General features: G+C 44.7%; 1 protein-coding gene across 3 annotated transcripts in view; it reads left to right on the top strand.

Moving 5' to 3' along the window:
* Positions 1-13,093, top strand: part of ikzf2 (IKAROS family zinc finger 2) — a 41,114-nt gene that overhangs the window by 20,952 nt on the left and 7,069 nt on the right. For all 3 annotated transcript variants that reach the window (XM_054787047.1, XM_054787048.1, XM_054787046.1), the window contains 3 exons: positions 7,201-7,368; positions 10,030-10,167; positions 10,291-10,404. In XM_054787047.1, the coding sequence (XP_054643022.1) occupies positions 7,201-7,368; positions 10,030-10,167; positions 10,291-10,404 (420 nt within the window). The remainder of the gene's footprint in view (positions 1-7,200; positions 7,369-10,029; positions 10,168-10,290; positions 10,405-13,093) is intronic.

Below are 13,093 nucleotides of genomic sequence, written 5' to 3'. Positions count from 1 at the left end.
CAGTGAATGTGTTGAGTAAAATATGTTGCCATTGAAAGTGTTGTCATTATTGACATCATGTTTTCCCTTTGAATCCGCCTCCTTGAATGCATCTATTAGACTATGACTTTGACCTGTCGACCTGTCTTGTCTTGACTTGAGACTTGACTTGAGACTGACTTGAGACTTGCGAAACACTCACTTGCCCCCACCTCTGGCTTTTACTATGTGCTACAGCTGGGGTCGCTAGCCCGTCGATCGCGAGCTACTAGTCGATCTTTTGGACTGTGCTGGTCGATCGCTGCAACATTCAGTGCCCTCCCCTCCCGGAGAGTGACCAACAGGCCTTACGCCTCACCGCCCTCCAGGCAGCATTCCGCAAGCTCCAGCCAGGAGCTCCATCCCCAAAACCAGGAGATACTAGCGCATGCACACCGGCTCGCCTCTCCGCGCAGCATGCACGGGGGTGGAGCGAGAGGGAGCGAGGGAGTGACAGAGAGCAGCAATGTGCCTGAGAACACAACAGTAGTTACTGCACGTTAATATGGCTCCAAATTAAGACACAAATATAACTCCATTGTCAGGCGTGGTGGGAGCCACGACAGGAATCAGGATCCCAATGCAGACAACCAGAGTCAAAAATAGTAACAAAAATACTTTAATACGAAACAGAAAGAGTCCACAAGGTAAAAGTACAACTAAGGAAAATCCACTAACGGTTAACCAACGAAAAACACTGACAGCAAAAGGCTGTCAGGAACAAAAACCAAAGTACAAACAAAAAACACTGTAGGCAAACCTGACAGGAGATATCTTGGATACAAGGCTGAATGAACAAGCAGGTAAGGGAGCCAGAATGCAGGGTAAGGAACAAGAAGCCGGGCTAAGCGGGAGCAAGGAACAGGAGGTCAGGGAGTCAAGGAGTACAATCTGGCACTGGTAGATTGTTTGGCTGCAGCTTAAGAAGGGAGGAGGTAATGAGCTGCAGGTGTGTGTGATTAGGTCTGGGTCATGTTCAGGGATGTGCTGCAACACAAAAACAGCAGAGGGCAGCAGAGCAGAATGCAGAACATGACAGTATGTCCCCCCCTCATAAGACGCCTCCTGGCGGCTTACCTGGCTTGTTAGGGTGGAGATGGTGGAAGTCGCTTATGAGTGACGGGTCCAAGATAAGGGAGCGGGAGACCCAAGAACGCTCCTCAGGGCCGTAACCCTCCCAGTCGACCAGGTACTGGAATCCTCTGCCCCTCCTTCGGGAGTCCAAGATAGCCTTCACCGTGTATGCTGGATGGCCATCGATCAGGCGCGGCGGAGGAGGCGACTCGGCCGGGGGGCACAGGTGACTGGAGGACACAGGTTTGAGGCAGGAGACGTGGAATACCGGGTGTACTTTGAGTGCTGGAGGTAGTTTAAGTCTGACGGCGGAGGGACTGATGATGGAGTCAATTAGGTATGGTCCCACAAATCTGGGTGCAAGCTTCCGGCTGGTTCCGGCCAGTGGTAAGTCCCTGGATGACAACCAGACTTCCTGACCGACCTGGTAGACGGGTGCCGGAATTCTGTGGCGGTCGGCCAGGCGTCGATTGCGCTCCGCCGTGCGGTTCAGTGCAGCTACCGTCTCTCGCCAAACTCTTCGGGCGCGGCGAAGGTGGATCTGGACCGATGGTACTGACACTTCCGCCTCCTGAGACGGAAAAAGAGGAGGCTGGTATCCATTGGCGACTTTAAAGGGTGACATACCTGTGGCCGAGCTGACAAGGGTGTTATGCGCGTACTCCACCCAGGGGAGGTGGATGGACCAGGATGACGGGTGTCGGTGGCAGACGCATCGTAAGGCAGCCTCGAGGTCCTGGTTGGCCCGCTCTGTCTGGCCGTTTGTCTGTGGATGGTGACCAGATGATAAGCTCACTGATGCCCCGAGCATCTTGCAGAAGGACTTCCAGACCTTGGAAGTGAATTGGGGCCCTCTGTCGGAAACAATGTTGATTGGGATTCCGTGGATGCGGAAGACATGTCTCACCAAGAGTCGCGCTGTGTCCAGTGAAGTAGGTAGTCCAGGTAACGCTATGAAATGTGCCATCTTGGAAAACCGGTCAACAATGTTCAGAATTGTGGTATTTCCTCTGGAAGCAGGTAGTCCAGTAACGAAGTCCAAAGCTATATGTGACCAGGGACGGGTCGGGATGGGCAGCGGTTGTAACAGACCCGCCGGAGGTCGATTCGATGACTTATTTCTGGCGCAGACAGAGCAGGCCGCGACGAACTCCTTCACATCCGCCGCCATGGAAGGCCACCAAAACCTCTGCGCCAATGCCAGTTGAGTTCGTCTGGTTCCTGGGTGACAGGTAACTCTGGAAGCGTGACCCCACTGCAATACGTCCGACCTCAGCGTCTCAGGAACAAACAATTTACCAGCAGGACAACCCTCTGGAGACTCCTCCCCTTTAGTTGCCTCCGACACCTTCTTCTCCACCTCCCACCGAAGAGCGCCCAACACTCGGGCCACAGGTATGATGGTTTCCGGCGCTGTTCCCTCCTCCGTGGGACTGAAGACTCTGGACAGGGCGTCAGGTTTAATATTGCGTGAACCGGGTCTGTAGGTGATGGAGAAATTGAAGCGTGTTAGGAACAGTGACCAACGGGCTTGTCTGGCATTGAGTCTCTGGGCGGTTCTGATATAGGACAAGTTCTTGTGGTCGGTGATAACTATAAAAGGATGAACTGCGCCCTCCAGCCAATGCCGCCACTCCCGCAGCGCGAGAACGATGGCCAACAGCTCCCTGTTGCCCACATCGTAGTTCCCTTCAGCCTGTGTGAGGCGACGCGAGAAGAAGGCGCAGGGATGCAGTTTCTGGTCGACCGGGGACCGCTGGGACAGCACGGCTCCCACTCCCGTATCAGAAGCGTCAACCTCAACAGAAAATTGTAAATTAGGATCAGGATGTACCAGAACCGGAGCGGAAGTAAACAAGGTCTTGAGTGTGTTAAACGCAGAATTAGCCTCTGGGGTCCATACAAACGGAATTTTAGGTGATGTAAGCCTAGTCAGAGGTCCTGCTTTGCTGCTGAAATTACGTATGAATCGCCTGTAGAAGTTGGCGAACCCGAGAAACCTCTGCAAGTGCTTCCTTGATTTGGGAGTAGGCCACTCGACCACCGCCTGGATCTTGGCGGGATCGGCACGCAGTTGACCTTTCTCCACAATGTACCCCAGAAATGGCACCGAAGTGGCGTGAAAGTCGCACTTCTCTGCCTTAACGTAGAGCCTATTCTCCATTAAACGCTGGAGAACTAGTCGGACATGAGTGGTGTGGTCTTGAAGATTCCTGGAAAAGATAAGTATGTCATCCAAATATACGAAACAGAATTGATTTATCATGTCGCTGAGAACATCGTTAATGAGGTTTTGGAACACCGCCGGGGCGTTCGTGAGACCGAAAGGCATCACCAGATATTCGAAATGCCCCAGCGGTGTGTTAAACGCGGTCTTCCACTCATCTCCATCCTTTATGCGTACCAGATGATAGGCGTTGCGGAGATCCAATTTTGAAAAAATGCGTGCAGAGTGTAAAGCGGAAAAGGCAGAATCCATAAGTGGCAAGGAGTAACTATTGCGGACCGTGATGCTATTGAGCCCCCGGTAATCGATACAGGGCCGTAGAGATTTGTCTTTCTTGGCAACAAAGAAAAAACCCGCCCCCAGTGGCGAGGAAGAGGGTCGAATAAGACCGGCTGCTAGGGAAGAGGAAATGTACTCTTTGAGGGCTTTTTGTTCTGGAGCGGAGATGTTATACAATTTGGCGCTAGGAAATGTGGCGTTAGGGAGTAATTCTATGGCGCAGTCGTACGGTCGATGAGGGGGAAGTGTTTGCGCACGGTCCTTACTGAACACTTGCTTTAAGTCGTGGTATTCGCTAGGAATTCCTGTAAGATCTATAACTTCCTCTGGGGATATGGAAGAGGGAACATTGGATCGAGCCGAACGGAGACAGTTAGCGTGACAAAACGGGCTCCAACTGGAGACGTGCAATTTGTTCCAATCTAAGAGTGGGTTGTGAAGCTTAAGCCAGGTTAACCCCAGCACTAGTGGTGCGGACTGGGAGGGCATGACATAAAAACGGATGGTCTCGGAGTGGTTACCAGAGAGATGAAGGATAAGCGGTTCGGTTTGGTGTGTAATGGCCGCCAGGAAGCGCCTATCCAAAGACCAGACCTCCTTCTTAGCAGGTAACTTAATCATGCTGATATTATGTTTGAGAACAAACGTAGTGTCCAAGAAACAGTCATCGGCGCCCGAGTCAATAAGTGCGGTTATGTCAATACTTCTCTCTTTCTTTATAATTACTCCCTTAATTTGAAGTCTCTTGAAGGAAACCTCCTCCGCTGTAGTGGCTGAATCATGGAGGTACTCACAGCTCCCCATGGCTGGATGGTCCTCCGTAGCCGGTTGGTTGCTCCTGGATCTTGGCTTTAACTCCGCTGCTGATCCAGAAGTCGATCCTTGGCGACGATGTGGTCGAATGGGGCATTGGAGGAGTCGATGCCCCGGATCTCCACAGTAGAGGCAGAGGTCCAGCTTGCGACGACGTGCTCTTTCCTCGGCGGCGAGGCGTCGTCCCCCAAGTTGCATGGGAACCTCTGGTAGTACGGCCACGGCGTCTCCGATCCCTGGTTCGAGCCTCTGTCCCTCAGGAGATGGTAATGATATCCTGGTAGGAATTGACAACCTGCCGCCGTATCCCTCCTTGGTGTACTCTCTCACCCTCTCCCTTATGCGGTTCTCTAACTCTATGGCTAAATTGATAAGGCCGTTGAGGGAAGTAGTGTTGTCCTTAGCCACCAGCTCATCTTTAATGTGTACATCGAGTGCTTTGCGAAAAATACTTCGGAGAACGGTATCGGGATACCCACTCTCTACAGCAAGCACTCGGAAATCAATAGAAAAATCTGCCACCGAGCGTCCTTTCTGTTTCATGTCTAGTAGTCGGCTAGCTGCTTCCATTCCCCGAATGGGATGGTGAAAAACCCGTCTGATTTCTTCCAGGAACATAGGTAAGGAGGTGCGTATGGCAGGCATAGATGTGCTCGCAACCATAGCCCACGTAGCGGCTCTACCCGAGAGTAAGCTCATTATGAATGCTACCTTGGATTGGTCCGATGTGTACGTGGTGGGCTGCTGGTCAAAAACGAGGGAACACTGGTGTAGAAACTGGTTGCAGGAGTCCGAATCTCCAGAGAAGCGAGCAGGGTGAGGGATATTAGGCTCTCGCAGCTGATGAGATACAGGTGCGTGTGCAGCTGCGCCATGTGGTGCGTCTAAGGCGTGTGGGGACGTACCGACCTCTGGTGGCGGGTGAGAGGAGGTGCTGGCGAGTCGTAGGTTTAGAGCGTCCATGCCGGCAGATAGGACCGATATGGCCTCCATGATGCCTTGGAGGGTCTTCTCGTGGCCACCGACTAATTGGCCTTGATGTGCCAGGGCCGAGCGGAAGTGCTCCATGTCTGCGGGATCCATTTTGGCCAGATTGTTCTGTCAGGCGTGGTGGGAGCCACGACAGGAATCAGGATCCCAATGCAGACAACCAGAGTCAAAAATAGTAACAAAAATACTTTAATACGAAACAGAAAGAGTCCACAAGGTAAAAGTACAACTAAGGAAAATCCACTAACGGTTAACCAACGAAAAACACTGACAGCAAAAGGCTGTCAGGAACAAAAACCAAAGTACAAACAAAAAACACTGTAGGCAAACCTGACAGGAGATATCTTGGATACAAGGCTGAATGAACAAGCAGGTAAGGGAGCCAGAATGCAGGGTAAGGAACAAGAAGCCGGGCTAAGCGGGAGCAAGGAACAGGAGGTCAGGGAGTCAAGGAGTACAATCTGGCACTGGTAGATTGTTTGGCTGCAGCTTAAGAAGGGAGGAGGTAATGAGCTGCAGGTGTGTGTGATTAGGTCTGGGTCATGTTCAGGGATGTGCTGCAACACAAAAACAGCAGAGGGCAGCAGAGCAGAATGCAGAACATGACATCCATAGAGTTATATACTGCATAGCCTGCACACAACAGTGAGCCAACAAGCCGAGTTGTTGTCTGCTTATCGAGCAAAGCCCGACCCCGACGAAGATCCACAAAAGTAGGCGTGGCCAAAGTGCAGCTCACGGGCCAACTGTGGCCTTTGGCTCATTTGTCATCGCATCACTGCAGAAACAAAAGCAGCAAAAATTTTAAAAACTGAGCAAAAGGCACGAGAAAAGGCTGAAATGACACCAACAACCGATAATAACACAAAGCTTTGTCATTAAAGACAAAGCTTTAAATATCTATCACTTTTTACATTACTTTCTACAAAATAAAAGTAAACTTTTCTACAAAATAAATAAATATGTACACACTACCGGTCAAAAGTTTTAGAACACCCAAATTTTTCCAGTTATTTATTGAAATTCAAGTCGTTCAAGTCCAATGAGTAGCTTGAAATGGTACAAAGGTAAGTGGTGAAGTGCCAGAGCTTAAAAAAAAGGTAAGGTTACCCAAAACTGAAAAAGAATGTGTATTTCAGAATTATACAAAAAGGCCTGTTTCAGGGACCACAAAATGGGTCAACAATTTAAAAGCTGTTCTGCAGAAATGGAGGATGATCAAGCCTTGGCAGTCGGTGCAACTAATTCCTACAGGTGCTCCAAGTTCTGGAGTACTTACTACCTCCTCTGTCTGCATAAAAACATTGTTCGGAACAAACTGTGGTACTATACCCTCGTGAACATCAGTTGAACAGCATTGTACTGGAGAAAGTAATCTGTTGCTCCAAAAATGGCAAGAAAAAAGGGAATTAACAATGGAAGAGAGACAGACCATCTTAACACTTAAAAATGTAGCTTTTTCCTCCAAAGAAATTGGAGTGTTCTAAAACCTTTGACCGGCAGTGTGTACATATATCCTGGTCGGTGGGGGCGGGTAGATCTTGTGCAAGTTCACGGCCCGAGACCAGGGATCTTGGGCTCAAAAAGGTTGGCGACCACTGCTGCGCAACAGCATCTTTAACTGATACTTTAGTCACCTCACATAGCTCGTCTCTCCTCCATGTCCATTAAGATAATTAAAAAATACATTATTTCATGTTCACAAAGACAGAGGTGAACTTTTGTCAAATGCAAATCAGCCTTTTTGTTGACATTTCCTGAAAATGTTGACAATAATCGTCTGCGTATGCCTCCTCAAGGTGACCGGCCATTCCAGTGCAACCAGTGTGGTGTCTCATTCACTCAGAAGGGGAATCTGCTGCGACACATCAAGTTGCACACTGGAGAAAAACCCTTCAAATGTCCCTTCTGCAACTACGCCTGCCGCCGCCGTGATGCTCTCACGGGTCATTTGCGAACCCATGCTGGTAAGACTTTTCCTCCCTTTCTGTCTCTCCCTTTTTGTGACTGTAACTCAGAAAAAAAGAGTAACTTTTGTGGTTCTCGTAATGACTTTGTCACTACTTAGAAAGATCATGTTGAAGCCCCGCCATCCAGTACTGTAGTTAGTGGTCATTTTTCACATAGTAACATAAGCAATGAAAGCTCAGTTTTCGTATGACGCAGTTAAAAACTCTTGCAAATCAGTTTAGACTTTATTTATATGAAACCCTGTCTGACAAATGTTGCATAGTTTGACACAGAGTCTAGTTGTCTATCTGCATGTCTACATCCATCTCTACCCTCGCATAACAATCACATACGCTAGCCCCCACCCCACCCCACCCTCATTTGTACTTGTTGATTGTGTGGTCTGGTAGATGCAATCATCTAACTGCAGAGGCTTTGTTGCTAGGAACCAAGGACATGTTTCATTACATTGCTTGGCTTGCTGAGGAGGAAAGTGTCTGTTAAAAAAAAAAAAAAAAGCAGCCTTGCTTAAGTCTTTCAACTGTAACCCACTTTCCTAGCAGGGAGGATATGTTCCCCCCTCTTTTGCATCTTTAAAATCAAGGTCAGACATCGCTGTCATTTCTAGCTTCAGGAGTTACTCACACAGTTTTTGGACTGCTAAAGTGTGAGTTTGGGACTGTATGGGTTATTCTTTGTTTGCTCGAATCTCAATTTTAAGCCCTCTAGATATGTAATAACACACCTATAGTCACCTTTACACTCATTACCCAATATAGTAGACATAATAAGAGAAAAAAAAGACATAAATAAGACATAAAAAAGGGCCACACATGTCAGCATTGAGAGAGATCCATGTTGTTCCTTTTTTAACTTCCGGTTTCTGTACAGTACTGTTTCTGTAGTACAGCAAAATACTACATACAAAGGTCTTTCAACGCGTCTTCTCGTTCATGTATCCAGTGTATTCTTAAAAATGCTTACTTTAGGATTTAAGATTTTTTGTCCAATGTGCTTAAATATGCATTTTTTTAAGAACAGGCGACATTCAACCACGAAACAGTGATGATTTATTCATATATTTTTGAAGCCTTGAAATTCAAAGCGCAAAATAGTGAGGGATTACTGGACCGTCAAACCTTGGTTTTCGCGCAGGCCTATTTTGTCAAAAATGTTGCCTCAGTTTTTGTACAATATTGCACTTAACAAGCCAGTCGGTTTTGTCCAAACAAAGCGCCCAGTGTGTTGCTGACACACCATCTGTGCATTTTTTATTGAGTGCGACTGCTAAATAACCCGCCATGGAGCCAAAGAAAGTTGCGAGTGCCAGCAATTTCATAACGACGGTGAGAAACACGACTGAATTCGATCTCGCCAGGATGTACAGGAAGTTCGCATCAAACATAAGTTCCATCTATTGGTCGCCATTCGCCATCATTATTTCGCATTGTTTTCGGTATGTAAAACTACAATAATTCTCTATAAAAATGTATTTTTTGTTCATATTTTTGGGTAGCTGGAACAAATTTACTGGATTTACATCATTTCCTCAAGGAAAAATTGTACGTATTGGTGTTTGTCAGACATTTTGGAACGAATTAATGACGGAAACGGAGGTTGCACTGTACAAAATGTGGATGTACTCACCAATGAACGAAACGGTTATATACAAGTTTCACTTTTACGTCTCATAGGAGCTGTGGTGCGTTCAAGGACTGACGAACAAAGTGCAAAATCTCAATGCTTGATGAAAAAAACATTATCAGTGACGCATGAAGACATAAACACATAAAATGTGTTGGGTTTTTTTTAACATCGGTACATTAATGCTGTACATTTTACTTGTAGTATTACATATTTATAAATTATTATCAACTTAGGGTGAATAAGATGTGTGCTCTGTGGAAAAAACATCTTCAGAGAAAAAAATTAATATTGTGGAGTAAAAAAATCCCCAAATTTGCGCAGGTTTGTGAATGTTGAATCCACCCTATCAGCTTAGTGCAGTCAAGTGATTCTGAAGACTGCAGTGGTGGACTATCGCATGATTAAGAATAGCATCTGAAAGATTCACTGTCAAGGTCTGTCTGACATTTGCACAATGTCGTGTGTCAGTGGGTTGCTCAATATGCAAAGGTAAAAATGTCTTGCCCTGCAGGAATAACAACCCACACTTGAATCATATTGAAACTTGCTGTTATTAGCCACCGCATTTTGTATCTGTTCGTACAAAAAAATACACAATGAGCAATAGTTTCGAGTTGTGTCGATGGCAACAGACCACAAGATTACTGAATGACACAATACGAATCCTTCAGATCCCGCAAAAGTCTTGAAACTCATCTTTCGAGGGCTGCATCATCTCAATTGAATTTATTCATTTATATTTTTAGTCAATGATATATAATTAGAGCATAATTGCAAGTACTGGCAATTAGTGTGGCAGTGGTAGATTTAACACACAACTCATTTAGTTTTTTTCGAGAGTAATTATTAAATTAAGTTTTAAAAGACTGTGTAGAATTAAACAGAGCAATGAAAAATGCAAATGAGGAACCAATTAACAAGGAGAATGAGGTGTACGTTTGGTATTTGAACTGTTTTCATTAACTCACTTGATACTACCGGCACTCATTTGTCAATGCATCTTAAATTAATATGAACGTCTTCACTTTCAGTTGGCAAACCTCACAAGTGTAACTACTGTGGGCGGAGCTACAAACAGCGCAGCTCCCTGGAGGAGCATAGAGAACGCTGTCATAGTTACCTGCACAGCATCGGCTTGGAGCCAGCTACCAACACGGGCTCTTACGCAGGTAAAGTGTGTTTCTAAGACTGAAACCTTGCCACAGGCTGACTGATCAGCCTTAGAAACAAGCCAGTGCAGCCGATTGAACATGTTTGATGTTTATGAAAATGACTTATATTATTTTTCCTAGGTGAGGTTCCTAAAGACCCGAGGCCCATGACGACGTTTGATCGTCCACTTGTTATTGAAAGACTGCACAGTAACGTCGGGAAGAGGAAGAGCACCACTCCCCAGAAATTTGTGGGTGGGTATTTACAACACCGCCAGCCTCATCCACCCAGATCACCGCTATGCAGACTTTTTCCACTGAGTGGCGCAAGCAGAAAATGAAAGGATGGGGGGGAGGAACCACTTTGATTAGGCACCAAGGTCCCCAGACCTGTACATTCTGCTTATTTGATTGTTCATTCTCAAACTAACGGTCACTTTTAAGGCTAATTCGGTGAAACTTGATTGGGAAATTTGTTTTTTTAATTATTATTTTGAAAATTTCCCGATCCCGTCTATTGCAAAAAATGTATATATGCAGTCATCCCTCGCTTCAAATTTCGTGGTTTCAGTCTATGCCGTTTTTTTCAAACATATATTAATAAATAATGCCGTTTCGTGGTTGAATACAGCCTATTATTAGTCACAAAATATGCATATTGAAGAACATTTTATGTATTTTCTGCCTAAATTAAGCATAGTCAAGCAGAAAAATGGCTAAAGCCCCCATTACACTGAGCACGAATCAAGCAGAATCAGCCGGAATGAAAAAGTTTTGAAATTTGCGCCACACTCAGGAGAGGATTTGAAATTCGTAAGCTTGGCTCCTTTTTTCTTTGGCGTCATAGTGTGATGTGAATTAGCGACGCGTCAATCGTGAGCGACGTTTCAGAGGGCTTCTTGGGTTTCAGCACCTCTGCACTGTCCACACCGGTGGCCGCTGGTGGAGTTACCTTGTCTCCTTTTTTCCTTGGCGTATGGACTGATGTGAATAAGGAGCTTCATAGTGACGTTTTGGGGGGGGGATTTCGAATGCAATCAGAATGTTTGGAATGCTGTTGGAATACCGCAAGGATATTTACAATGCAGTCAGAGTGCAGTTCAATATTTTTCCACTTACAATCCACCTCAATTGTTTTCAGCATGCTCAAAACATGGGGGCCGGCCACGACAATGGCCAATAAATGTACTCAAAATGCAGTCAACATTTTTAGAATGCACTTTAAATATCCAGGAATAAACTACAAATTGTCATTCTGACGGGCTGGCTCATTGTACCTCTAGTGTGACTAAGGTATTAATGAATTAAAATACAAATAAAAGGAATTAAGAAGTTGAAGTATTCTACATTGGTCACTAGGTGTCAGTAATCACTCGGTGAGACAAGCAACAGACTTAATTGCTGGAACAACAGGCTAATAATAACATAATAATGAATAATAATAATAATGATAATAATAACAACACGGGCTACTGTTGTGGCTGTAATCTAGCTAAAACTAAACCCCAACATCACTTCTTATCCATTCTATTTATGTCTTATACGTCTTATATGTCTTATAATGTCTGCTACATTGGGTAATACGAATGTAAAAGTGACTACAGATGTGTTACTTCATGTCTACAGGGCTCTAATAATGTTCAAGACCATAAACAGGTTTTCCATGCCATAACTACAAAAATATCCCATTTAAAAATAAGGACTTCTACTTCGCAGAAATTCACTTATCACAGTCAGGTCTAGAACCAATTAACCGTGATAAACAAGGGATTACTTTATATATTAGTGAAGTAAAAAAAGAGTGAATAATAATTTGCATTATTGCAGGGAGGGACCATTTTGGGCCCAAAGGCTAACAAAGGCTTTATATTCTTACCCTGCGCTGGCTGTCTGTCTTTGGATGTCAAATTGCTCAAGGAAAAAATGGCAATCTCATTCGGGATGGATGAGGTATTAGTTTTCTCAGTCCAAGCAATACCTCAAAACATCAAAGTCAAGCAAACAAAAAGATGGCTGACAGCAATATGCTAGTATTTGCTTTTGAATGAATAATTTGACTGCCCAGACAACAAATGTAATATTTTTTCACAACCTGGATCAATTTAAAAAATACATTTTTCATCGTAACTTCATGACAGTATACATAACAATACATATACAATACATAGGGATGTATTGTAGTTCCGTGAGAGTCATATAATATTTTTTAACACTGAGCACAACTAAATGCGTAAATAAGACCAACAATTTTAGAATATAATAAGTCTCTGAATTTATTCTTTTTGTAACGTTGTTACACTGAAGCTAGCCAACAATAAATAAAATACTTCTTACCATTTATGCGACTTCTGGCGCTGCTTGGTTTTGCAAGGTACTCCTCATCTTTCTTTTTTTTTCACCATCTTCTTCATTAACTTCATTGACTTCACAATTCAATCCAACATGGCAATAAAGACAATTACACATAATTGATCGATAGTTCTGTTCATAGATTGATTCGTATTTCAGTTAAACTACGGAGCTTCATGTACACATCCAGTTTGTTATTACAATTAGAAATGACGATACAGACAAAGTCAAGGCAGCACATAAAAAACGTAAGCAATGCGTACATTTTTCAATCCATCATAAAATAATAGCAACAACAAGTAAGTGAAGAATTTCTGTAATGAATTTAAGGGCGGGCTTGGTGAAATTGACTTTTTTAAAAGATTTTTCATGGAACCAGCCGCTACAAATGCTATGAGGACTTTTATTGTATATATTGTATTGTATTTAATGTATGTAAATGCTTCTTACCGCTGACTTATTTTATCCGTAATTTGGATCATATCGCTGAAAAATGCCATTTTGAGACGCGAACTGCCGCCAGCCACAACTGAAGCTGCTGATTGCTTCAGCTTTTCATGTCAGCTGACAGATGTCATGTGACGTCTATGTGTGG

This window comes from Dunckerocampus dactyliophorus, chromosome 9, assembly GCF_027744805.1.
Source record: "Dunckerocampus dactyliophorus isolate RoL2022-P2 chromosome 9, RoL_Ddac_1.1, whole genome shotgun sequence".
NCBI classification, from domain to species: Eukaryota; Metazoa; Chordata; class Actinopteri; order Syngnathiformes; family Syngnathidae; genus Dunckerocampus; species Dunckerocampus dactyliophorus.
The sequence above is the reverse complement of the archived record's forward strand: the minus strand, read 5'-3'. Positions and strand labels throughout refer to the sequence as shown.